The sequence below is a fragment of the Muscardinus avellanarius genome, assembly GCF_963383645.1.
Source record: "Muscardinus avellanarius genome assembly, chromosome: 11".
In the NCBI taxonomy this organism is placed as follows: domain Eukaryota; kingdom Metazoa; phylum Chordata; class Mammalia; order Rodentia; family Gliridae; genus Muscardinus; species Muscardinus avellanarius.
Genome location: NC_137797.1, coordinates 4076372 through 4102122, shown reverse-complemented (window position 1 = coordinate 4102122; position 25751 = coordinate 4076372). Strand labels below are relative to the sequence as shown.

Here is a 25751-nt window from a genome sequence, read left to right as displayed (position 1 = left end):
CCCTGGGCAGGAGAGTCCGAGGATGCTCAATCCACAGGGCCGACGCACCTCGGACCCGGCTGGGGCGCGACCTCGGGGCGGGCCCGGGTCCCTGGGCGGGAACAAGCCTGTCCGGGACCCACCAATGAGCGGGCCCGAGAGCCCCGCCCCGGCCCCGCCCCCAGGCCACTGCCCCTCCCGGCTCCCGGAAGGCCGGCGCGGCCCCTGACCCGGACCCTGGACCTCCGCCTCGCCCACCATGGCTGCGTCCGCGCCGCTTCGCGACTGCCAGGTACTCGGAGGCCTGTCTGGCTGGGTCCCCCTTGGGCTCCCCGGTGGCCGGCGCCGGAAAGGGCCGGACTGGGCCTGCTGGAGGCTGGGGGTCAGGGGGGTTGGCCCTAGGTGCGCCAGAGCCTCGGAGGCTGCTCGTGGAGGGGACTTCAGGACCCTCCCGTGGGGTCCCCGCCAGGAAAACAAGTGGAGCCCATGGAGTTCCCCGGGAGAGCCCAGGACCTTCTGAAACTATTGGGCCTGGCTGGCACAGCAGGGGGCCCGCCTGGAAGGGAGGGTCTCTTCCCCTTGTCTAGGGAGACATCTGGGAATGGCAGCCTGAACCCATTTTGCAGAGGAGGAAGATGAAGGCCACACAGTCACCCAGTACCTTGCCCCAGGGGGCAGCCCTCTGCTGGCCGGGGGCATTGCCTCTGCCCAGGGGCATCAAGGCGCCGTGTGTCCCGACATCCCTTAGAGTGAACAAAGCCCACGGTGTTGAGAGGTCTCCAGGGGCCATCTGGGAAGTCTGAGTCCGTCACAGCGTGGAAGTTGAAGGGGCCCGAGTTGGTGGCGGCAGGCGTGTGCCCTCCCAGCCAGGTGGAGAGCCTCTTCCAAGCTGCACTTGGGCACCAGGCTCCTTCTCTCCCGGGCAGACCCCCTCCTTGAGATCAGGGACTCCCGCTTGCTGTCTGCTCCTGCTGGACACTTCAGATGACCCCCGTGGGTCCTCCCGAGCCCATTTGCAGAGGCAGCCCAGGGTCTGAGAGGGCGGGTTCTCCTGGAGCACCCCGTCCTCCCTGTGGAAGCAGCTGGGGTCTGACTCAGCTCTTCCTGGCTGCTCTACACTCCATGAGATCCACAAGTCCACGCGTGCGGGGCAAGGCCACATCGCACAGAAGCCCGATCGCTGGGCACGAGGAGACCCGCGGTGTGTGGGGCTTGGGGTTCGTGTGTGTTTGAGTTTGGGGTGCCCTGTGGAATAAGGTTCCTGATGTTTCTTTCTTGCTACATGTAGGCATGGAAGGATGCCGGGCTCCCACTCTCCACCCCAAGCAACGAGGCCTGCAAGCTGTTTGATGCTACACTGACCCAGGTATGTCTGCTGGGAGAAACTGTGGCCTTTCTGTGGGTTTTTAAAGTTGGTGAATAGCCGGGCGTGGTGGCGCACGCTTGTAATCCCCGCGCTTGGGAGGCTGAGACAGGAGGATCGCACAGGTTCGAAGCCAGCCTCAGTTACTTAGTGAGGCTCTCAGCAACTTAGTGAGACCCTGTTTCCAAATAAAAATATGAAATAGGTCTGGGAGTATAGCCCAGAGGTAGAAGGCTTCTGGGTTCCACCGCCAGTACCACACACACAAAAAAAATTAAAGTTAGTGACTGCTTTTTTTTTTTTTTTTTGTGGTACTGGTTCCTGGAAGCCCTTCTACCTCTGGGCTACACTCCCAGACCTATTTTATACTTTTATTTGGAAACAGGGTCTCTTAAGCCAGCCAGGCTGGCTTCGAACCTGCGCGATCCTCCTGTCTCCGCCTCCCAAGCGCGGGGATGACAAGCGTGCGCCATGGCACGTTGGTGAATGCTTTTTACATTAACTGTGACTTGAGCCTTTGGCGACAGTAGGAGCCAGCACTCTGCAGTGGACTCATCTCTGCCTGCCCGCAGCATGGCCGAGGGGGCCTCTGGACTCCCCCCTTGCTGTGTCCCAGGGGCACACAGAGGAGCGCAGAGGGTGCTGAGCCTACGCAGGTATCCTGCTGTGACCTGCCGAGGGTTTGATGTGGTCTCTGCCATTTGGGGCGTGGGCCTGAGGGCAGGGCCCACCTGGAAATACATGCTCCCGTGGTGGTTAGGCCAAGATCTCCCACTGACAACTTCTGCAACAGGGAAGATCCTGTAGTTTTAGAACTAGGCAGAGGCTTAGGAGTATGGTCTAACTGGTGTGTCTGAAGAGGGGGGGGAAACAGAGGTCCCGAGAATTGAGCTGACTTGAGTTGAAGGTTGTAATCCCAGCATTTGGAGGCTGATGCCAGGATCTGTATAGCTTCTGGTTAGCCTTGTGGTAGAAAGTGGAAGGGGGGAACCAAGGAGCTGGCCCGCTTTATAATGGCCTGGCTGACTAGTCTCCAGAGAAGGACAGCAGTTCTTCATAAAGACCAAGGCTAAGAGCAAAAAATGCCAAACTGGCAACCATGTGGATACACTGGCTCCACAATGAATGCTTACTGTGGTTTTTTAAATTTAATTTTTATTTTAAATCTACTTTTATTGGTGCATCATAGTCTTACTGTGTTATTTGAATTTTTTTTGATACTAGGGATTAAACCCAGGAGCATTCTACCTCCAAGATATAACCCCAGCCCCATTATTATTATTATTATTATTATTATTATTATTATTATTATTATTTTAGTACTAGGGATGGAAACCACGGGCATTCTACCTCTGAGCTACACCCACAACCCTATTTTTTATTTCTTTATTTTGAAACAGGGTCTCATTGAGTTGCAAAGAGCCTCACTAAGTAACTAAGGCTGTTCATGAATTGCGATTCTCCTGTCTCAGCCTCCCAAATTCTGGGATTACAGGCGTGCGCCACCATGCCTGGATTCCCAGCCCTATTTTTATTCTTTATTTTGAAACAGGGTCTCACTAAGTTGCAGAAGGCCTCACTAAGTAGCTGAGGCTGGCCGCAAACCTACGATCCTCCTGTCTCACTCAGCCTCCCAAATATTGGGATTACAAGAGTGCGCCACCACGCTCAGCTTATTTTAAATGTTTTAATTGATTTATTGATTATGGTGCTGGGGATTGAACCCAGCGGCTCTCACGTGCTTGGCAAACACTCTGCCACCTGCCTACACCCTCAGCCCTCTGTGGTTATTTTTAAGAGGGATGAGAAAGAGGTAGGGATTGTGGTGAGTGGCTGCAAGGCCCCTCCGTGGGCTGGCGCATGGTGGGCCACCGGTCAGGGAGGACCTGCCTTGCCTGCTTCTGTGTTGGAAATGGTCATCAGCCAAGAAAGCTCCTGGGGTCATGTGTCTTTAACCTCTTCTTAGGGGATCAACTAAGTGATGTTTTCTAGGAATGAAAAGTTAAATAAATAAAGTCCACCCCTCCAAAAAAATAAATAAAGCCCAGTGTTCTAGAAAAAAAAAAAAAGCCTGTGTGCTGGGGGTGTGGCTCGGTGGTAGCGCATATGCTTAGCCCCCAGCACCAAAAAAAAAAAAAAAAAGAAAAAAAGAAAAACAACCTGGATTTAGCCCTTGCCTTCATTATGGATTTAGCCCTTGCCTTCATTATTATGACCTAAGAAGTCCTTGAGGACAACGTAGTTGTGCCTTTTGATTTCAGTATGTAAAGTGGACCAATGACAAGAGCCTTGGTGGCATTGAGGGATGTCTGGCAAAGCTCAGAGCAGCAGACCCCACCTTTGGTGAGTTGTGTTCTCTGGGGCGAGGGGTCCAGCGCGCAGCTCCAGTCCGCTGTCTCGGTGGGCAGGGCCCGAGTGGCGGGGTGGGGGCTGGCATCTGTACCGAGGGGCGGGGCTCTCGTATGAAGGCCAACTTCTGTAAGAGGTTCTTTGCAAAAATGTTTTCTCTAATTACCATCAGTTTGGATCCCGCTTCTCAGATGAGGTTCTGTGAGCATAAGATGCAGACCCAAAGGTGTCTGACTCCAAGCCCAGTCCCTGGGACACCAGCGATGGCCACCACAGCCTTTGCTGGGACTAGGGAGCCTTGCGAGGGGAGGGTAAGACCATGGCCGAGGGCAGGCACACCTGCGAGGGCCGAGCCCCAGGTGGGGCCCAGTGTGGGGAGTTTCAGGGACTGGGCGGGGGCTCACAGGGACAGGATGGGCAGCGGGACCCCCTCCCTGCCTTCTCACACCACCCTGGGATAGAACAGAAAAGCTGAACCCAGCCTGTAGGGGCAGCCAGCAGCTAGGGTGGGCTCAGGCTGTCTGGGACCCGGCCGGGGCAGCAGCAGGGGCCACGTGGGTGGTCTTAGCACTGCAATTGCATCCTAGGCTCCAGGCCTGGGGCGGTGATGGGGTTTCACAGGCCGGTGGACACCCTGCCTCTGTCAAGGTGGGGGCTGGGCAGCCCAGAAGGGGCCAGGACCTGTACACCTGCCACGAGTCACACCCCACCCACTGTTGGCATGGGAGGGCAGCGGGACAGGGAGACGGGATCCTGTGTCCGTGCTCCAAGCCCTGGAAGCATCAGTCCCGAGTGGCACCCGTGAGCATGCCTTGGAGGCAGGGTGCTGGTCCTAGTAATGATGTTACCAGCCTGGGAGGCCACAAGCAGCCCCATCCAACTCTCTGTGTAGCAGGAGGTGCTTTGGGCATTGACACTCACAAAGATGTCGTATTGGAAAAGTAAGTGTAGCCGGGCGTGGTGACACACGCTTGTAATCCCAGCACTTGAGATTCTGAGACCGGAGGATGGTGGTTTGTGGACAGCCTCAGCTACTTAGCGAGGCCCTCTGCAACTCCGTGAGACCAGTTTCAAAACTAAAAAGATTAAAAAATAGGGCTTAGGGTGTAGCTCAGAGCTAGAATGCCCCTGGGTTCTATCCCAAGTACCAAAAAAAAAAAAAAATTAAAAAATATAATAGAGCCAGGCATGGTGGCACATGCTTGTAATCCCAGTGCTTGGGAGGCTGAGACAGGAGGATTGCACGGGTTTGAAGCCAGCCTCAGCTACTTAATGAGGCTCTCAACAACTTAGTGAGACCCTGTTTCTAAATAAATTATAAAATAGGGCTAGAGGAGTACCCTGGAGGTAGAAAACCCCTGGGTTCCACCCTCCAGTACCACCAAAATAAATAATAATAATAATAATAATAATAATAATAATAATAACAATAATAATAATAGAGCTGGGGCTGGAGTTCAGAAGTAGAGTGCCCCTGGGTTCCATCCCCAGTACCACCAAAAAAAAGAAAAGAAAAGAAAAAAGAAAGAAAGAAAGAAGAAAAGAAAAAAAAGAAAGAAAAGAAAAAAAAGGAGCATGGCTATCTTCAGGCATCTTGGCCAGGCTATGTTCTGATTTCCCGCGGGGGCCCAGCACACAGCTCACCTGCACACAGCCCGACTCTGGGATCCAGGCTATTTTAGTCTGGGCTTAGCCAGACTGTCCAAATCACCACTTGTTTTCCAACCTTCTGCCAGCCATGGGCCATGCCATTGCAAACGGCCTCGTGCTCATTGGCACTGGAAGCTCTGTGAGGCTGGACAAAGAGCTGGACCAGGCTGTGAAGACGATGGTGGAGCTCTCAAAAACCCAGCCGCTGACGGCGCGGGAGCAGCTGCACGTGTCCGCAGTGGAGACGTTTGCCAAGGGGTGAGGACCTCCCCAGGCTGGGGCCCGGCGCTCCCAGGCGGTGTGGGTGGTCCAGTGCCCTTGGGGAGGGGCAGCCCGGGAGTGAGTCTCCTCCAGCCTCATGAGACCCCCTGATTGAAAATCATTTCTCTATCTCAATTGAGTGCCAGATGTAGAAGTGGCCAGTACTCCCAGTTTAGTGTTCAAAGTGACTTATTTTATTAATAGATCGGTATTATTTTAATTAAAAACTGATGGGAGCTGGGGCATGCCTCCAATCCCAGTATTTGGGAGGCTGAGATGGGAGGATTACAGGTTTGAAGCCAGGCTCAAAAATTTAGTGAGGCTAGGCCGGGCGTGATGGCGCACGCTTGTAATCCCCGCGCTTGGGAGGCGGAGACAGGAGGATCGCGCAGGTTCGAAGCCAGCCGCGCTGGCGTAAGAGACCCTGTTTCAAAAATATAAAATAGGTCTGGGAGTGTAGCCCGGAGGTAGAAGGGCTTCCAGGAACCCCAGTACCACCAAAAAAAAAAAAAAAATTTAGTGAGGCTCTGTTTCAAAATAAAAAAATGAGCCAAGCTTGGTGGCGCACGCTTGTAATCCCAGTACTTGGGAGGATGAGACAGGAGGATCTAAGTTCGTGAACAGCCTCAGCTACTTGGTGATGCCCTTTGCAACTCAGTGAGACCCTTTTTCAATATAAAGAATAAAAAATAGGGCTGGGGCATAGCTCAGAGGTAGAATGCCCCTGGGTTCCAACCCCAGTACTGCCAAAAAATAAAAAAATAAAAAATGAAGCCGGGCGTGGTGGCGCACGCTTGTCATCCCCACACTTGGGAGGCTGAGACAGGAGGATCGCACAGGTTTGAAGCCAGCCTCTGCTGGCGTAGGAGACTCTCTTTCCAAATAAAATATAAAATAGGTCTGGGAGTGTAGCCCGGAGGTAGAAGACCCCTGGGTTCTATCCCCAGTATCAAAGAAATGAACAAACTGAAAGGACTACATTACAGAAATATCTAGAAGAGGAAAGCAGCGGAAGCCCTCACCATGCGCCTCCTGCCCCGACACTGCCAGTCGGCTCCCCTTCCCCGTGGCAGAGTGCAGAGAACCAGCTACCAGGGGAGAGTTGCGCTTTGGTCCACAGTTTGAGGTTTCTGTTCACATTTCCTGGGGCCTGTTGCTTTGGGGCTGGGGCAGGAGTGGGCGGGGTAGAGGCTGTTGCCTCCGGCAGCCAGGACCCAGGGAGACAGGGCTCTGTCTCTGGAGCTGTGTTAAGAGAGAAGACTGAGCCGGGCGTGGTGGCACCTGCCTGTGCTCCCAGTACTTGGGAGGCTGAGACGGGAGGGGTGCAGGTTCTTAGGCCAGCTTCAACAACTTAGCAAGGCTTTGTTTCAAAATAAAAAGTAAAATTAAAATAGGGCTGGGGATTTAGGTCAGAGGTGGAATGCCTCTGGGTTCTAGCTCCAGTAACACACACACACACACACACACACACACACACACACACACACACACAACTAAAGTCCCCAGAAGAAACTCTACCTCCAGACGCCTTCAGATAAGACATGAATACAGAAGGGTCCTACCTTATTCATAGAGCCTGGGGTCCCCATGTCCCCTCATAGGCACACTCCCAGGGACCCAGCTTCCTGCCACCAGGCCCCACCTCTTAAAGGTCCCGTGGCACCAGGGGCTGAGACTGAGCTCAGTGTGCAGGCCTTTGGGGGACACTCGGGGTGCACACGGCAGCAGCACCATTGTGAGCATGCGCACACAGCCTTCCGATCACGCCGCCTCCGTCCCATCGCTGGCCTCCTCTCTCCAGGGCAGCCCCTGTGTCTGCTCAAGCACAGGAGAGGTATCCTAAGGGGCTGGGTGACCTGAGCTGACGCACAGGGGCTCAGGGTTCAGGCCCTGAGACTGAGAAAGTCCTGGTGAGCCAGTGCAGGTGTGGGGTTGTCCAGCTGCCACCAGGCAATGGGGAGAACTAACTTTGGCAATTGGTTAAACCAGGATTTCAAATTCATTTTTATTTATTTATTTGGTACTGGAGATTGAACCCAAGGGCATTATGCCTCCAAGTTATACCCCCGGTCCTATTTTTTGTTTGCTTGTTTGTTTGTTTATTTTGAAACAGGGTCTTGTAACAGTTTGAGACGTCGAAGGTGGGTTCTTGTTCTTAGCTAGTTTAGAAGAAATAGCCAGAACGCTTCTGCTGCAAGCTTAAACAAAGTGTATCATTACAAAGGTAGAAAGAAGGGACAGAGCAGCAAAGCACTATGTCAGAGAAAATGTAGTGGAGTGCCTTGAAGGTATGACACTGCGGTTTGTGAATGCACACGTTCTTTATAAAAATTTACCATCTCCCTTTTTTTACACCATCTAGCCAATAATCTCTCCCCCCCAACCCCATGCAGACTCAGGCCGCCGGTCCTCTGTGCTGTGCAAGCCCTCTCTGTTCGTCTTCTCTGTTCATCCTCATAGGGACAGACAGGGCTGACATCATTGATAAAATGTGTTACTTGGTTAACAAGGTCAGGGGCTGAACGGTAGAAGCCTGCTTTGTCTTTGATTTTAGTTTTAAAACAGGCATTGTCAAGCCGGGCGTGGTGGCGTACGCTTGTCATCCCGGCGCTTGGGAGGCTGAGACAGGAGGATCACGCAGGTTCAAAGCCAGCCTCAGCTACTTAGTGAGGCTCTCAGCAACTCAGTGAGACCCTGTTTCCAAATAAAATATAAAACAGGTCTGGGAGTATAGCCTGGAGGTAGAAAGCCCCTGGGTCCCACCCTCAGTAAAACAAACAAACAAACAAACAAACAAACAAAACATGCATTGTCTACCTGTGTCCATGATGAGTTTTCAGCCCTTTTCTTTCTCTGTCTGCTAAAAGTTGCTTATTATTATTATTATTATTATTATTATTATTATTATTATTTGTGGGTCTGGGGATGGAACCCAGAGACATTTGACCTCTGAGCTACATCCCCTATTTTTTATTCTTTACTTTGAAACAGGGTCTTATTAAGTTGCAGAGGGCCTCACTAAGTAGCTGAGGCTGTATACGAACCATGATCCTCCTGTCTCAGCCTCCCAGATGCTGGGATTACAAACGTGCGCCACCACGTCTGGCTTAAAAGTTGCTTATTATGTTGGAAAAAAAAAACTTTCTTACAATTAAACAAAAGAAAGACACAGGAATATATTCTTTTATAGTATGAAGGTTTGGGGCTCTAACTATTTTGTGTAATTAGCAGTTACTATTGGGTTAACATAGTTTGTTTTTTCTCTTTAACTTTAACCTAAACTATTGCAAAAATCCATATAATTCTAGTGCTCAGCTGGGCTGACCGCCAACTCTTAGCTAACCAAGGTCAATCCTGGCTACAGCTCTTGGCTGACAGCTTAGAGGCAAAAGAAAGAGATTTTATTGTTCTGCCTAAGTATGAAAGCTTGATCTTATTACCAATTAATACAGCTCTTATCAAACATCAATACGGGCTCAATCCCCATCAGGTCTCACTAAGTTGTGGAGGGCCTCGGTGAACAGCTGAGGCTGGCCACAAACCTGCAGTCCTCCTGTCTCAGCCTCCCAAATACTGGGATTACACGTGTGTGCAGATACACCCGGCTCACCCCTGCCCTTTTTAATTTTTATTTTGAGAATGATTCTCACTAAGTTGCTGAGGGTTTGCTAGGTTGCTGAGGCTGGCCTTGAACCTGGTGGTCCTCCTATCTCAGCCTCCCGAGTACTGAGATTACAAGTGTGCATGCTACTTTTGTCAGGGTTTTCTTTCTTTCTTTCTTTCTTTCTTTCTTTCTTTCTTTCTTTCTTTCTTTCTTTCTTTCTTTCTTTCTTTCTTTCTCCCATGGTACTGAGGATTGAACTCAGAGGCATTCTACCTCCAAAGTACACTCCCAGCCCAATATTATTTATTTGGGAACAGGGTCTCACTAGGTTGCCTAGAGTCTCACTACTTGTTGAGGCTGTCCTCAAATCTGTGGTACTCCTATCTCAGCCTCCCAAGTACTAGGATTACAGGTGTGCGCCACCATGCCTGGCTAGGTTTTTCTATAATTAAAGTTGAAATAGAAGCTGGGCATGGTGGCACATGCTTGTAATCCTAGCATTTGGGATGCTGAGACAGGAGGATTGCAGTTTGAGGCCAGCCTCATCTACTAACTAGTGAGGCCCTTTGCAATTTAGTGAGACCCTGTTTCAAAAATAAAGAATAAAGCCGGGCGTGGTGGCGCACACTTGTAATCCCAGCACTTGGGAGACTGAGACAGGAGGATCGCACAGGTTCGAAGCCAGCCTCAGCTACTTAGTGAGGCTCTCAGCAACTTAGTGAGCCCCTGTTTCCAAATAAAATATAAAATAAGGGTTGGGGGTGTAGCCTGGAGGTAGAAAGCCCCTGGGTTCCACCCCTAGTACCAAAAAAAAAAAAAAAAAAAGAATTAAAAAATAGGGCTGGGGGTGTAGTTCAGAGGTAGAATACCCCTGGGTTCCATCCTCAGTACTGGAGAAAAGTTGAAATAGAGAGTAAAATTTCTCACTGGTTTTTCAATTTTCTGAGCTGCAGCCTAACAGAAATATACATATATATACATATATACACATACATATATATATATAATTATATATGCTACATATATACACATACATATATATAATTATATATGCTATGTATTTTAATATACATATAATTTTATGTATTATATATTTGTTGTATTATATATATGTAGGTGTGAAAACAATATATATATGCATGTGTGTGGTGCTGGGGATAGACGCCAGGGCCTCACATAGGGTAGCAAGCCCCGCCTCCCCAGCCCTTCCTGTAAACTCTAGCCAATTCAGAGCACACGGACTCAAGATGTCTTTCACCCCTTTGTGCGTGGACTTCCTGTTCAGCATGGCTGATCTCTCTCTCTTGGCTTCCAGGAACTTCCCCAAAGCCTGTGACCTGTGGGAACAGATTCTCCGAGACCACCCAACAGACATGCTGGCCCTGAAATTCTCCCATGATGCCTATTTTTACCTGGGCTACCAGGAACAGATGCGAGATTCTGTTGCTCGAATATACCCGTTCTGGACGCCCGACATCCCCCTTAGCAGGTGTGCGCTGCTTGGAAAACACATTCGTTCTGTTTCTCCATCTCTCCCTTCTGTCCTAGAAATATAGTCACTCTCTTGGCCTTGCCCTAAAAATAATGGACTACGCTTGCTCTTCTCCTAGTTCTTTTTTTTTTTTTTTTTGGTGGTACTGGGGTTCCTGGAAGCCCTTCTACCTCCAGGCTACACTCCCAGACCTATTTTTTTACATTTTTTATTTGGAAACAGGGTCTCCTAAGCCAGCGCACGCGGCTGGCTTCGAACCTGCGCGATCCTCCTGTCTCCGCCTCCCAAGCGCGGGGATTACAAGCGTGCGCCACCACGCCCGGCTCTCCTAGTTCTTTAAAGGGGAAAGGTTTTTCTTACTTTTTAAAATATATGTATTTATTTATTTATTTTGGTGCTGGGGATTGAACCCAGGGGCAGTCAACCTCTGAGCCACACCCCCAGCTCTATCTTTTTTTTATTTTTATTTTGAAACAGGGAAACAGGGTCACCCTAGGTTGATGAGTCTCACTGCTCGCTCAGGCTGTCCTCGAACCTGCGATTCTCCTGTCTCAGCCTCCCAAGTACTGGGATTACAAGTGTGCGCCGCCACGCCCGGCTTTTCTTCATTTGACCTTCATCCTGTGCTGTGACTGAGGCAGAACCGTTATGTATTAGTGTTGGATCTGAAGGCGGCCTAGAGGCAAAGTTCCTTCTTCTGGGAACTTTAGTCTTTTAACATCTTCAACTGATTGGATGAGGCCCACTCACATTATGAGCGTAATCTGTTTGACTCAAAGTCTAATAATTTTTTTTGCGGTACACCCCCAGCCCTATTTTTATTTTTTATTCTTTATTTTTGAAACAGGGTCTCCCTGAGTTGCAAAAAACAGGGCCTCACTACGTAGCTGAGGCTGTCTGCAAACCCAGATCCTCCTGTCTCAGCCTCCCAAATGCTGGGATTAGAAGCATGCGCCACCACGCCTGGCTCCAAGTCTAACGATTCAAATGGTAGTCACGTCTAAAACATTAATACGTTCACAGCAACACTAAGTCTGGCATTTGATGAAACCAGTGAGTGCCATGGCCCAGCCATGCTAACAGAAAATTAACCATCATGTAAACCCTAACTTGATGCACACAGTAAGCCTTCAGTAATTTTTTTAAAAAAGACATGTATCAGTCAGGCTTGGTGTCGCACGCTTGTAATCCCAGCATTTGAGAGGCTGAGGCAGGAGGATTGCAGTTCAGGACAGCCTCAGCTACTTAGGCCCTTTGCAACTCATTGAGACTGTTTCAAAATAAAGAATAAAAAAATAGGGCCGGGCTGTAGCTCGGAGATAGAATGCCCCTGGGTTCCATCCCCAGTAAGCAAACAAAGCAAAACTAAACAAAACACCTGTATGGAGTCAGGCATGCTGGCACACATCTGTAATCCCAGTACCTGGGAGGCTGAGGCAGGAGGATTACAGGCTCAGCGTTAGCCTCAACAACTTAGTGAGGCTCTCAGCAACTTAGCAAGACCCCGATTCCAAATAAAAAACATAATAGGGCAAAGGATATAGCCTGGCGGTAGAAGGCCCCTGGGTTCCTCCCCTAGTACCACAAAAAATAAACACATAAAATAGAAGATGCATATGGAAGCTGCTGCTCTAGAAGGCTGCCTTCACAGGTGACAAGGACTCTTGGCGGTGACGCTGACACCCGAGCCTTAGATAGAAACACCACTGCTCGGTCTTGCCTTCCCTAACCTGACAAGCCACGGGAGACAACACCGCTCTGGCGTCTGATCCTCCTGGGACTCGGTGCCCATGGCTACGGGGGAGGATGCAGGAGGAGCTGCTTCAGCACAGCGTCGTCAGTCCCTCCTGGGCCTGGGCTGGGAGAGAGTGAGCTAGACACACGGGGTCCCAGTGTCCCGGAGCCTGGGCCTGGGGAGCAGGGGCTGCCCTGTGGTGCACCTGCACCAGGCAGGAGACTTCAGAAGCAAAGGGGAAGCCATCAACAGCCTACGGGTCACCGAGCATCCCAGGCAGAGGGAGGGAGAGGGCCTTGTCATCCTCGGAGGAGACCCTGTGTTGTCGTCCGACAGGGTGCATGCTATTCAAGGAGGGACCTGCTGTGCAGACAGTGCTTAGCACGGGTTGGAGTGTGTATCAGTCTCTCAGGGATGCTGTAACAACCAACCGAGTGGCTTAAAGACACAAAATTTAGCCAGGCGTGGTGGCGCACGCTTGTCATCCCCGCGCTTGGGAGGCGGAGACAGGAGGATCACGCAGATTCGAAGCCAGCCGCGCTGGCTTAGGAGACCCTGTTTCTAAATAAAAATATAAAATGGGTCTGGGAGTGTAGCCCGGAGGTAGAAGGGTTTCCAGGAATCCCAGTACCACCAAAAAAAAAAAAAAAAAAGACACAAAATTTATTTACATGACCATTCTGGAGGCCAGAGGTCTGACTCGGGATGGATGGGGTCCGCTGTCTCCAAAGGTTCTAAAGCATCCCTCTGGGCCTCCTGGGACTTCTGGTGGTGGCTGGTACCCATCAGCACCCCTCATATCTGTATCCCTCTAAGTTACACCTGCGTTTCCACTTGTTATTTCCCCGTGTGTCTCTGCGACTTCATGTGACCTTCTATTAGGATGACCGCCATTGGATTAGGACCCACCTCATCTTCACCTGATGGTGTCTGCAGAGACCCTGTCCCCAAAGGCAGCCACATTAGTAGGTCCTGGGAGTTAGGGCTTCAGCTTATTCTGGGGGTACATCGAGCCTACTTCTTGTCCCTCTCTTTGTATTTTTTTATTTTCCGGTACTAGGGATGGAACCCAGGGGCATTCTATCTTTGAGCAACACCCCCAGCCCTGTTTTTTATTCTTTATTTTGAAACAAGGTCTCACTGAGTTGCAAAGGGCCTCACTCAGTAGCTGAGGCTGGCTTTGAACCTGTGCAGTCCTCCTGTCTCAGCCTCCCAAATACAGGGATTACAAGTGTCCGCCACCACGCCCAGCTCCTCTCTTTGTATTTTGAGATTTTTTTTTTCTCCTGTTTCTAGCTATGTGAAAGGCATCTATTCTTTTGGCTTAATGGAAACCAATTTCTACAATCAGGCAGAGAAACTCGCCAAAGAGGTATGTGAATCCTTCCCGGTGTGCCTGACCCTTCAGGGAGTGGCCATCGGGTGGGCACAGCGCACCAGGGCCACTCCCTGTGTGTGACCCAGGCAAGTCCCCACTCCGGGAGTGTCCCCAGAGATTCGGGGAGGCTCGTGTTGGTGCACTCAGCTGCCGGGGCAGGGCTTCCATGGGTCTGTCACTCGGCCATCTCTCTTGAAGTCCCCAGAGCTGAGTTCCTCAGCAAACAATGAGTGCACATCTGAAGGTGAGGACCAGGGGCCCTGGGAGGCTGGAGCTGCCTCCCTTGCTCGGGGTTGCCAGTATGATGGCTCTGAGCTCCCATCAGCACGGGAGGGCAGGATCCCCTGGTGGGAAGGAAGATGGAAACACGGATTCTTCTTCCTTGAACTTCATCTCCCTAGCATCGCTAAGGACCCCGGGGGTTTGGGAGTTGAGCGGCGATTTTAAACAAGGTCAGCCTCCATCGGGGCCCTGAGTTGACTCTGCTCCTCCTCATCCTCCTCCTGCCAGCGAGTCTGCCTCCTGGTCACTGTGCTTAGCAGGCGGAGGGCAGAGCCAGTGTGGCCCCAGGGCGCTTCCTGCCAGCCCCTAGCACGCGCTCGGAGCTCTACCTGGGGCGTGCTGGCTGGCACGGAGCCTAGGGTAGGCCCGAGTGACAGGCCTGCTGGAGGGGACTCGAGCTGGGGAGCCCCACTCTGCCACTTCTCTCCCTGCAGAGTGGAACCTGAGGCCCAGGGAGGACTGCCGCGCCCAGAGGGTGACCACTGTTCCTGGTGCAGGCCGGCACTGGCACTTCTCACACACTTGCCCACATTCCCACTCCCTGCCCACATCACACCAGACTCCTCGCTGCCCAGACCTGGGCAGAGGCTCCAAGAGGGTGGCTTCTTGGCCACCTTGAGCCGTGGCCTGGCTGAGCAGGCACCATTGGCCAGGTCCCTCAGGAGCCAGCGCAGCTGGTCCCTCGGGTTGGGTGGCGTCCATCTGGGCACCTGAGGGTCAGCAGATCCATCCAGAGGATGGGCAAAAGGTGGAGGCCCGGGCATGCCTCAGCAGGAGCAGAAGTAGGGGGCTCACCCCCATGCCAGTTGCTCCTGTTATGCCCACACTACGGGCCCCACACTCTGACCTGCACCCCAGCATCCCGTAGATGATGAGCTCAGCAAGAACGCTGGACTGTGACAATGTCCACCAGGCTTGCAGGAGGGAAGGGGTGGCCAGCACTGGGCAACACTGGGCTGTAGAGGCTTCCTGGGTGGCAGGAAGAGTGAAGGGTGGCTAGCGAGCCGGGCGGGGTGGCGCACGCTTGTAATCCTAGCCTTTGGGAGGCTGAGACAGGAGGATCACAGTTCACGGACAGCCTCAGCCACTTAGGGAGGCCCTTTGCAACTCAGTGAGACCCTGTTTCAAAATCAACATCAGCCGGGCGTGGTGGCGCACGCTTGTCATCCCCGCGCTTGGGAGGCAGAGACAGGAGGATCGCCGCAGGTTCGAAGCCAGCCGCGTGCGCTGGCTTAGGAGACCCTGTTTCCAATAAAAATGTAAAAATAGGTCTGGGAATGTAGCCCGGAGGTAGAAGGGCTTCCAGGAACCCCAGTACCACCAAAAAAAAAAAAAAAAAAAAAAAAAGAGTAAAAAATAAGGCTGGGAAGCCGGGTGTGGTGGCGCAAGCTTGTAATCCTCGTGCTTGGGAGGCTGAGACAGGAGGATTGCACAGGTTTGAAGCCAGCCTCAGCTACTTAGTGAGGCTCTCAGCAGCTTAGTGAGACCCTGTTTCCAAAATAAAATATAAAAAATAGGTCTGGGAGTGTAGCATAGAGGTAGAAGGGTTCCATCCTCAGTACCACCAAAAACAAAAACAAAAAACAAAAAAATAAGGCTGGGGATGTTGCTCAAAGGTAGAATGCCCCTGGATTACATCCCCAGTACTGCAATCAATCAATCAATAAATAAATAAATAGTCAAGGAAGCCGGGGAAGGAGGCTTGGGCTCTCCTGGGAACTCTGAGAGGGCTCCATGTGAGGGAAGAAGCCAGCTGACCCCTCAGAGATGGCGGGAGCCAGCGTGGGCAGCACTCCGTTCTAGCCGCAGACCTGCTCCCCTCTGGGCGGCAGCACCCAGCCACAGCATCCCCGCAGTGCCGCCCTGAAGCCTCTGCCCCGGAGCTCTGAGCACATGCGCTCTTCCTCCCGCCTCGCCACATGCAGCGGGCAGGCCCCTGACAGCTTCGCGGCCGAAGCAGGGAGCCATGCCCTGTTGGGAATGACCTCTTGCCAATTCCCCGCAGCAGTTGCCAGGGTAGAGGTGCTCGGAGCTCCAGATACCCGTGGAAGGTGAGGGAGGACTGGGTTGGCGAGGCTGGGGCCATGGCTTGGTGTGGGGACCTGGGCACCTCCAGTCCAGGGGACTGCTGTCAGTTTCTGGGCCAGCTCCGTGCCCGGGGCTCCGGAGGCGCTCAGCAACCATGAAGCGAATGAGTGGGTGAAGGGGCACTGCTAGCATGTGCGAGCCACTGTGTCCTGCCTGCCTCGCGGGTTGCCGTGACGCGCAGGGTCGTGGGAGCCCTCTCACCGTTAACAGCTGTGACGTCACGACGGGAGCCGTCATTGCACGGGTGTCAGTGGCCGCAGCCGCAAGCCACCAAAGCGCTCGATGGTCTATATTAACAGCCCCGGGAGGAGGGCAGCGTCTGTGTCCCTCCACCGGGGGGACACTGAGGCCACGCACAGCTGGGTGGCATGTTTCCGGTGTGAGCAGCATCCCGGAGGCTGTGGGGGCAGCGGCTGAGCCCTGGCTTTGGCAAAGCGCTTAGTCTCCCGGAGCCTCAGTTTCCCCATCTGTGAGCCGTGCATGGTGCCCTCCTTGGTGGGCGTGGAGGAAATGAGGCTGATCGTTGGAATTGTGATTATTCCAAGTCGGAGCCCAGCCCCCGTTAGCCAGGCATGGTGGTGCACGCCTGTTATCCAGTACTTGGGAGGCTGAGACATGAGGATAGCAGGCCAGCCTCAGCAACTTAGACTCTCAGCAACCTAGAGAAACCCTGTTTCAAAACAAAAAATAGAATAGGGCTCAAAGTGTAGCTGGGAGGTAGAATGCCCCTGAGTTCAATTTCTAGTACCTCCTCCTCCCCCCCCAAAAAAAGAGCCCAGGCCCCATGCTTGCTCTGCCCTGTCCAGCCCAGACCCTTGTATCCTTAGAGACAAAGTGTCACCATTCCGGGCACCCCAGCTCACCCAGTCATCTCCCCTCCTTTCCCCCGCCTGCATAGGCTTTATCTATCAACCCCACGGATGCGTGGTCGGTACACACCATCGCCCACATCCACGAGATGAGAGCGGAGGTTCAGGACGGGCTGGAGTTCATGCAGCGCTCCGAAGGCCACTGGAAGGTAGGGCTCTTGTCGGTGCGTCACCTGCGGGCCGGTTCGGGCTGCCGCCACGCGGCGTCACGGCCGTGGCGTGGTTCTCGGCCACGCTCAGCTCTCATCCATCTTGGAGTATTTCTGACAGCAGCATGCCCGGAGCCTCGGGGCTCTGCAACACCCACCAGCGCTCTGCAGGCAGAGCTAGAACTGATCTGGAAGTAAGGTATTTGGTTGCCAAAAGTACGGGTCAGATTTCGCTGGGGACTCCAGGCGTGGTGGCGCACACTTGTCATCCCAGCATTTGGGAGGCTGAGACAGGAGGATTGCAGATCAAGGCCAGCCTCAGCTACTACTTAGCGAGGCCCTCAGCAACTCAGTGAGACCCTGTTTCAAAATAAAGAAAAAAAATAGGGCTAGGGCTATAGCTTGGAGGTAGAATACCCCTGGGTTCGAGCCCCAGTACCACAGAAATTAATTAATTAATTAATTAATTAATTGCTGGGGGCTAAGAGCCTGGCAAGGTGAGACCGCCAGGCCCCCAGCTGCCCTGGGTTTTTGCCAGAATGGCCTCACGGAGAGTTTTGTTGTTTGTTATTTGCTTTTATGGTACTTAAGGATTGAACCCAGGGACATTTTACTCGGGAGCTGTTCCCCAGGCCCTTCTAACTTTAATTTTAATTTTTTTGAAACAGGGTCTTACTAGGTTGCTGAGAGTCGTCTTAAGCTGATGAGGCTGACCTCAAACCTGTGATCCTCCTGCCTCAGCCTCTTAAGTACTAGGATTATAGATCTGTACCTCTCACCCGGCTTTCAGGCACTGGTTTTTTTTTTTTTTTTTTGGCATGGAACCCAGAGGAATTTTACTTCTGAACTACATTTCCAGCCCAACTTTATATTTATTTATTTATTTATTTATTTATTTATTTATTTATTTATTTATTTTTGGTGGTACTGGGGTTCCTGGAAACCCTCCTACCTCCGGGCTATACTCCCAGACCTATTTTATACATTTTAAAAAATTTGGAAACAGGTTCTCTTAAGCCAGCGCGGCTGGCTTCGAACCTGCACGATCCTCCTGTCTCTGCCTTCCAAGCGTGGGGATTACAAGAGTGTGCCACCACACCCGGCTTATTTTTTGATTTATTTATTTATTTATTTATTTATTTATTTATTTATTTTGATGGTACTGGGGTTCCTGGAAACCCTTCTACCTCTGGGCTACACTCCCAGACCTATTTTATACTTTTTAAATTTGGAAACAGGGTCTCTTAAACCAGTGTGGCTGGCTTTGAACCTGCAAGATCCTCCTGTCTCCGCCTCCCAAGCGTGAGGATTACAAGCGTGCGCCACCACGCCTTGGCTTATTTTTTATTTTAAAACAAGGTCACACATCGGGTGTAGTGGTGCACATTTGTAACCCAGCATTCAGGAGGCTGAGACCGGAGGATGGCGGTTCACAGACAGCCTCAGCTACTTAGGCCCTTTGCAACTCAGTGAGACCCTGTTTCAAAATAAATTAAAAAAAAAAGGAATAAATTGGTTGAGGGTGTGGCTTGAAGGTAGAATGCCCCTGGGTTCAATCCCAGTACCACAAAAATAAATAAATACATAAAATAGGTCTGGGGGTGTAGGTTGGAAGTAGAATGCCCCTGAGTTCAAGTTCAGTCCTTAGCAACACATGCACACACACATACACACACACACACACACACGCACACACATGCACACACACGCACACACACGCGCACACACATGCACACACATACACACACGCACACACACATGCACACACACGCACACACATGCACACACACATGTACACACGCACACACACACACACACACGCGCGCGTTGCTCCCCTCAGAGCTGAGGGGGATTAGGTGTCGTGGAAGTGTCCAGCACAGGCTGGCCTGGGGTGGGCGCCTGGCAGAGCCGGTTCCCTGTCCTTGGAGGTGACACATTTTGCCTTAGTGCAGAATGGCACTTGTTTTGTTTTTCCGAGGTCTACCAGATATTTCTTTAGTCCCCTTGTTCTTTCCACAGGACTCTGATATGCTTGCTTGTCATAATTATTGGCACTGGGCTTTATACTTGATTGAGAAGGTAAGATGACCATCTCTTCGGGCTGTCTCCCCCAATACAGAGATCCAGAGGGAGGACTGTTGTCCAGTATTTGCTGGTGTCTCCCTTCTGGGACTGCCACCTCGCGTTGGCACAGGAAACAGGGTGGGGAGTCAGACAGGTGTATCGCAGGTTCAAGGCCAGCCTCGGCAACTTAGCAAGGCCCTCCGCAATCTGTTTCAAAATAATAAATATAAGGCCGGGTGTGGTGGCACACGCTTGTAATCCCCGCGCTTGGGAGGCAGAGACAGGAGGATTGCGCAGGTTCGAAGCCAGCCGCGTGTGCTGGCTTAGGAGACCCTGTTTCCAAATAAAAAAGTATAAAAAATAGGTCTGGGAGTGTAGCCCGGAGGTAGAAGGAACCCCAGTACCACCAAAAAAAAAAAAAAAAAATATATATATATATATATATATATATATATATATATATAAAAGGCTGGGGGTGTGTGGCTTAGAGGTAGAATGACCCTGGGTTCAATTCCCAGTACACCCCATACACACACAGCCAGGCAGGGGCCGCCTAAGACTGTTGTCCTGAGCCCCCCCCTTGGAAGCATGGGCTTTGGTGTGGCTGAGCTCAGCGCGGCCCCCCGCACCACATTCTGCCTCTCCTCGGTGGTAATCACAGCAACTTTATGTTTCCAGGGCGAGCACGAGGCCGCGTTGACCATTTACGATGACCACGTAAGTGTGCGCTGGTTCCAACCACGTCCAGTTTATCACAGCAGTCTGCATCCCTGATAGGTCTCCGGCCCCATCAGCATCGTCCCAGCCAGAAGGAACGGCAAGGCAGGAACGCGGCTTGCGCAAGGCCTCACAGGGCCGGCGTTGCCAACAGCCGTGAAATACCTTGGCATGTGGCGGGTACTGCGCCGGCTCTGTGTGCCTGCGGCTCTTGGCAGGGCCACGTGGCTCTGGTGACTGTCTCTGCAATCTCTACCTTAGCTTTTAGATTATTCTTTGGTAATAGAATTGGCCTATTCGTAGGATTTTTTAAAAATTGTGATAAAATGTGCATACCCTAAAATTAAGTTCCCGTTCGTCATGCTTCTGTCCCCACCCACACCTCCAGAACTTTACCTCTTCTTAAGCTGAAACTCCACGCCTCCCCCAGCCCCTGGGGATTTTTTTTTTTTTTCCAGCACTAAGGATTGAACTCAGGGGCATTCTATCTCTCCGAGCTATTTTATTTTATTTTTTTTTATTTTGAAACAGGGTCTTACTAAGTTGCGGAGAACCTCACTAAATGGGTGAGGCTGGGGGCAAACCAGGATCCTTCTTTCTCAGCCTCTCAAGTACTGGGATTATAAGCATGTACCACTGTGCCGGGCCTGGGTGTTGTTTTAAAAGGAAAAAAATGGGCCTGGACATGGTGGCACATGCTCGTAATCCCAGCATTCAGGAGGCTGACAGGAGGATCGTAGTTTGCAGACAGCCTCAGCTACTTAGCAAGGCCTTCTATAACCGTTTCAAAACTAAAAAAAAGCTGGGCATGGTGGCGCACGCTTGTAATCCCCATGCTTGGGAGGCTGAAACAGGAGGATCGCACGGGTTCGAAGCCAGCCTCAGCTACTTAGTGAGGCTCTCAGCAACTTAGTGAGACCCTGTTTCCAAATAAAATATAAAAAAGGTCTGGGAGTATAGCCCGGAGGTAGAAAGCCTCTGGGTTCCACCCCCAGTACCACCAAAAAAAAGATAAATAATAAAAGGAAAAAAAAAGTCCCAGTGAGGGCTTAGAAATAAAGCCTGGGACTATCGACGTGGTCATGATTTGGGGGTTGAACCAGAGAGAAAAATAACATTTTTTTTGGTGGTACTGGGGATGACCAAGGGGCCTCCTACCTCCAGGCTATACTCCCAGACCTATTTTATATTTTTATTTGGAAACAGGGTCTCTTAAGCCCCTGCGTGATCCTTTGTCTCCGCCTCCCAAGCGCGGGGATTACAAGCGTGCGCCACCACGCCCAGCTAATAGCAACATTTTTTGAAGGGATTTTTTTCCACATAGTCAGGACTTGAGAGGAAGAAAGAAGCTGGCTTGTGTTGTGTGCCGTGAGGCGTACACTCCATCACCTGAGCATAGCTGAATTTAGAAACAGGACCCAGCAAGACCCCCCCCCCCGCCCACGTGGTCTTTGAGCCTCGGGGCCTGGAGCGGGCCCTCCGTGCAGTGGGCTCCTGCAGGTCTTCCTGGTGCCCCTCTGGTGCCCTCAGCCATCTGAACTTCAGCGAGGGTGGCAGTCCGGATGGTCGGGGAGGTGGGAACGGAGCTGGTGGCTCGCATTAGCTGAGGGCTTGCTCTGTGCAGGCTGCATCCAGGGTTCCCACCGGCCGAGCTCGGCCATCCCTGTGGCCCCTGTTGGTCTGTTGGCCTTCAGAGCCCAGCCATGTGGCCCTTGTCTTTCAGATCCTCCCCAGCCTACAGGCCAGTGGCGCAATGCTGGACGTGGTGGACAGCTGCTCCATGCTCTACCGGCTGCAGATGGAAGGTAGGACAGCCCTGCCCTCCCCGGGCCGTCCTCCCCCGACAGCGAGGGGCAGTTCAGGTGGCAGGCTGGCAGAGGCGCTTTAGCCGAGGTCCTTGGGAGGAGTGGGCCGGCTGCTGCCTTGGGTGCGGCCGCACTGGGTCTTTTTGTGTGTTGAGGAGGCCGCAGGCTCTGCACCAGGTGGCATCTGCCGTTCCCACGGCCTGCCCGCCAGGCCCTCGGGCTCAGATGGTACCTAGCTATGTCTCCACACCGCCTTTCTTAGACCAGGGGAGGGAGAGTTTCCCAACTCTCTGGGATTGCAGTTTCTCAACCTTGTTACCCCGTGCTCTGTAGGTGACTGGGACGGGGCTGGCTGCGGCTTGGGGCTGTGGACAGCTTGCAGCTGCCCAATGCTAGCTGCTCCCCTAGGTCCCACAGAGCCAAAGCTGTAGCGTGCGCCTGGGCTAGGCTCTAGGTCAGTGGGACCACCTGAGGAGAGAGGCCTGGGCGGGACCCAGCATGTGAGTTGTTTCTGGGCTAAAAGGCTTCCTAGCAGTGGTGAACTGTGAGCCATGAAGAGTGGGTAGGGCTTGCCAGGCGGGCACACACCAAGGGTACAGCCTGTCCAAAGCTACCAGGGCGCGGAAGCCAGCAGCCAGTGAGGACAGATGCCAGGAGGGCAGGCTTGCTGTGGCCAGGCAGGGCAAGCAGAGGCGTAGTGCTGGGAGCTGGGGCTCCGCATGCGGGAAGTTCAGGGCAAGGAGTTTGACTTTTATCTGAGATGTGGGCCAGCCTGCCCAAAGGGCTCTGGAGCGTCTTAGCCCTGCCTTCGAGAGACTCCTCCCTCCCCATGGTGGAAGGGCTGAGCTCAGCATAGAGCCGAGAGCATCGAGGAGGCTGAGGAAATGGGGAGGAGGCTGGGGTCCCCGAGGAGGCTGCTGTGTACTTCAAGGAGGCTGCCACACTGGCCCGGCCTGGCTTAGAATGACAGAATCAGGGAGCTGAGACTGGCCCACCTGGTGTAGAACTGGGGGCTTGTGGAGACTGGGGAGGGCTGAGCCTCCATCCGAAACCCTGCTGCCATTCCCCTTTGGAGGCCGAGAGCGTGAACCCCACCTGGAACTCTTCAAGGGGCTTGAAGCACGAGCTGCCTCCTCGCAGAGAGGCTAGGCGGGGGCTGCAGGGCCACAGGGGGTGAGGAAGGCCTCCTTGCCTTGCTATGGGAGACGGAGACTCAAGAATGATGTCCAGAGCCGGGCGTGGGGGCTCACGCTTGTAATCCCAGCATTCGGGAGGCTGAGACAGGAGGATTGCACAGGTTCAAAACCCATCTCAGCTGGCTTAAGAGACCGTTTCCAAATAAAATATAAAATAGGCCCGGGAGTGTAGTCCAGAGGTAGAAGGCCCTGGGTTCCATCCTCAGTACCACCAAAAATAAATACATAAAAACTTTGGCAGTTTCTAAAATTTGCTTTCCACCGTATGTGTTTATTGCTCTTATAATCGAAGTTGACTCGAGCCAGGATCCAGGGTTCCTGCTCCCCCTACTGTCTGTCCTGCTTGGAGCAGGATCCTGTGGACTTCTGAGGGGTGCATGGGCGAAGGGTGCCCCAGCTCAGGGCATGTGCCCGGCCCCACGCCAAGCCCTGGGTCTCCTTCCTGTGTCCCCAGGGGTGTCTGTGGGCCAGCGGTGGCAGGACGTCGTGCCCGTGACCCAGAAGCACAGCCGAGACCACATCCTGCTGTTCAATGACGCGCACTTCCTGATGGCCTCCCTGGGTGCCCGGGACTCCCAGACCACTCGAGAGCTGCTGAGCACTCTGCAGGAGGCCAGCGAGTAGGTACAGGGCCGCCCCTCGCTGCTAGGAGGCTGAGGGACAAGGCCCTATTTGTGAGCACAGCTTTGGGGCTGCCCATGGAGGACTGCCTCCAGGGCGTGCCCATGTAGGAATGTCTTTTTTGGGTGTGTGTGGTACTGGGGATGAAACCCAGGGGCTTTCTACGTCCAAGTGACACCCCCAGACCTATTTTTTTATCCTTTATTTTGAAACAGGGTCTCACTGAGTTGCAAAGGCCTCACTAAGTAGCTGAGGCTTACCACGAACTGCGATCCTCCTGTCTCAGCCTCCCGAATGCTGGGGTTGCAAGCATGTGCCATCATGCCTGGTGGAATGTGTCTTGCGGGTGCAGGACCCCCAGTGGTGTCCCAAGCCGTTTCCCCAGGGTGGATGTGTGAGTCTCAGTGCCATTTTAGCTTCCCCTGAGACACAGTGGGGCCCTGGAGCCAGAGCCTCCTGCTGCTCACGGCCTCTGAGGAGGCCCTGGGCAAGGCGCTTCTCTGTCTGCCTTAGTTTCCCCATCTGTAAAGTCGAGAGGCCATCTGCCAGGGCTGGTGGGCGGAGGCACAAGCTGCCACTGTGCCCTCCGGTGGCAGTGGCACTCGGCTTCTGCTTGCAGTCCTCACCCTCTTAGGTCCATTCTGTTTCCCCCTCTTTACGGATGAGCAAACTGAGGGCCGCAGACCCGAGTCCAGAGCCCTGTCCTTTCCCTGGCTAGGCTGCCCCGCCTGTCTCTTCTCTGGGCAGAGCGTCTGCCCCACAGCTGTGAACAGCCCGGCTCTCAGAACGCTCGTGCGGGGGACTCGGGCCTGGAGGGTGGCACTGAGGCTCTGTCATGGTGGCAGGTCCCCAGGAGAGAACTGCCAGCACTTGCTGGCCCGAGACTTGGGGCTGCCGCTGTGCCAGGCCCTGGTGGAGGCCGAGGGCGGGAACCCTGACCGTGTGCTGGAGCTGCTCCTCCCCGTCCGCTACCGCATTGTCCAGCTTGGGGGCAGCAACGCCCAGGTGAGCTGTGCGGCGCCTGGCAGTCCGCCTCTCTCCATGGGGCACTGTGGTGCTGGTGCCCTAGGCCAGGCGGGCGTGCCCTTGGCTCTCAGCCCTCCCTGTCGTGTGTGTGTGTGTGTGTGTGTGGTGTCGGGAGGCCCCGGGGTGGCTCGAGTGGCCGTGGGCCGTGCTGTGTGGGGCTGGGGCTCACCCCTTACTGGGGTTACGGGTTGCAGGTTACGTTATGGGGGCCTCACGTGCCTGATTGATATCGCAGAGAGACGTCTTCAACCAGCTCCTGATTCACGCCGCCTTGAACTGCACCTCGGGTGCCCACAAGAACGTGGCCCGGTGAGCGCCTCACCCCTCCCACAGTGGGCACAGAAGGGGGCCCAGCATGGGATGGCCACTGGCCTCGGCAGGCTCCCTGTGGACTGGGCGCCTGGAGGCCACCACTCCCTTGGCCTGGGGTGAAGGGCCAAGGGCAGAAGGGATTTAGTTCTCCTTCCTTAGCTAGACTTGAAGAAGGAAGCCAGCCCCAACCCGGGCCCATCCCCAGCCTCCCTGCTGGCCCCCACATTAGCCAAACACATCCCGTTCTTGGGTGCCTGGGCCTCTGCCTGGGACATGCCATCTCCCTTCTCATGGCGGTGACCCGCTGTTCCTCTCGCCTCCTGTCTACTGTGCCGCGCCTCTGCTTGCTTTCTTCGTGCTAAGCCCCCCTCCCCACCGTTTTCCTGCTCGCTCTCCTGGCCCAGGCCCACCTGTGGCCTCCGATCCCTCTGTCCCTAGCCCTGGTTGCAGCAGGAGGACGAGCTGAGGTCCTGACCTGAGCTGCTGCTTGCTCCGAGGCGGACGAGGCCACAGTACCTCCCTACCCTGAGCCTTGGTGTTGACATCACCTCTAAGGCAGAATCAAAGTGCCGCCCAGGTTCTGCTCTGCTCTGGGCGGGGCCCATGCTGTACCACAGCCCGGTCTGCCTGTGTCCCTGCCCTGATGAGGCCAAGGGACCATCGGGCCCACATTCTTCTAGAAGGTCCCACAAAGGAACCTCTGTGCCTGTCTCACAGGAGCCTTCTGATGGAGCGCGACGCCTTGAAGCCCAACTCGCCCCTGACCGAGAGGCTCATCCGCAAGGCTGCAGCCCTCCACCTCATGCAGTGA

General features: G+C 53.3%; 1 protein-coding gene across 1 annotated transcript; it reads left to right on the top strand.

The window, feature by feature from the left end:
• Positions 1-238: 238 nt before the first annotated feature.
• TTC38 (tetratricopeptide repeat domain 38) lies at positions 239-25751 on the top strand (the record flags this gene model as incomplete). The annotated part of the gene is made up of 14 exons (XM_080706226.1): positions 239-271; positions 1268-1345; positions 3604-3685; positions 5428-5599; positions 10522-10695; positions 13730-13805; positions 17080-17199; positions 19219-19278; positions 19942-19980; positions 21704-21785; positions 23436-23601; positions 24448-24607; positions 24864-24937; positions 25658-25751. 14 exons carry the CDS (start codon positions 239-241, stop codon positions 25749-25751), a joined length of 1410 nt encoding a protein of 469 aa, XP_080562352.1.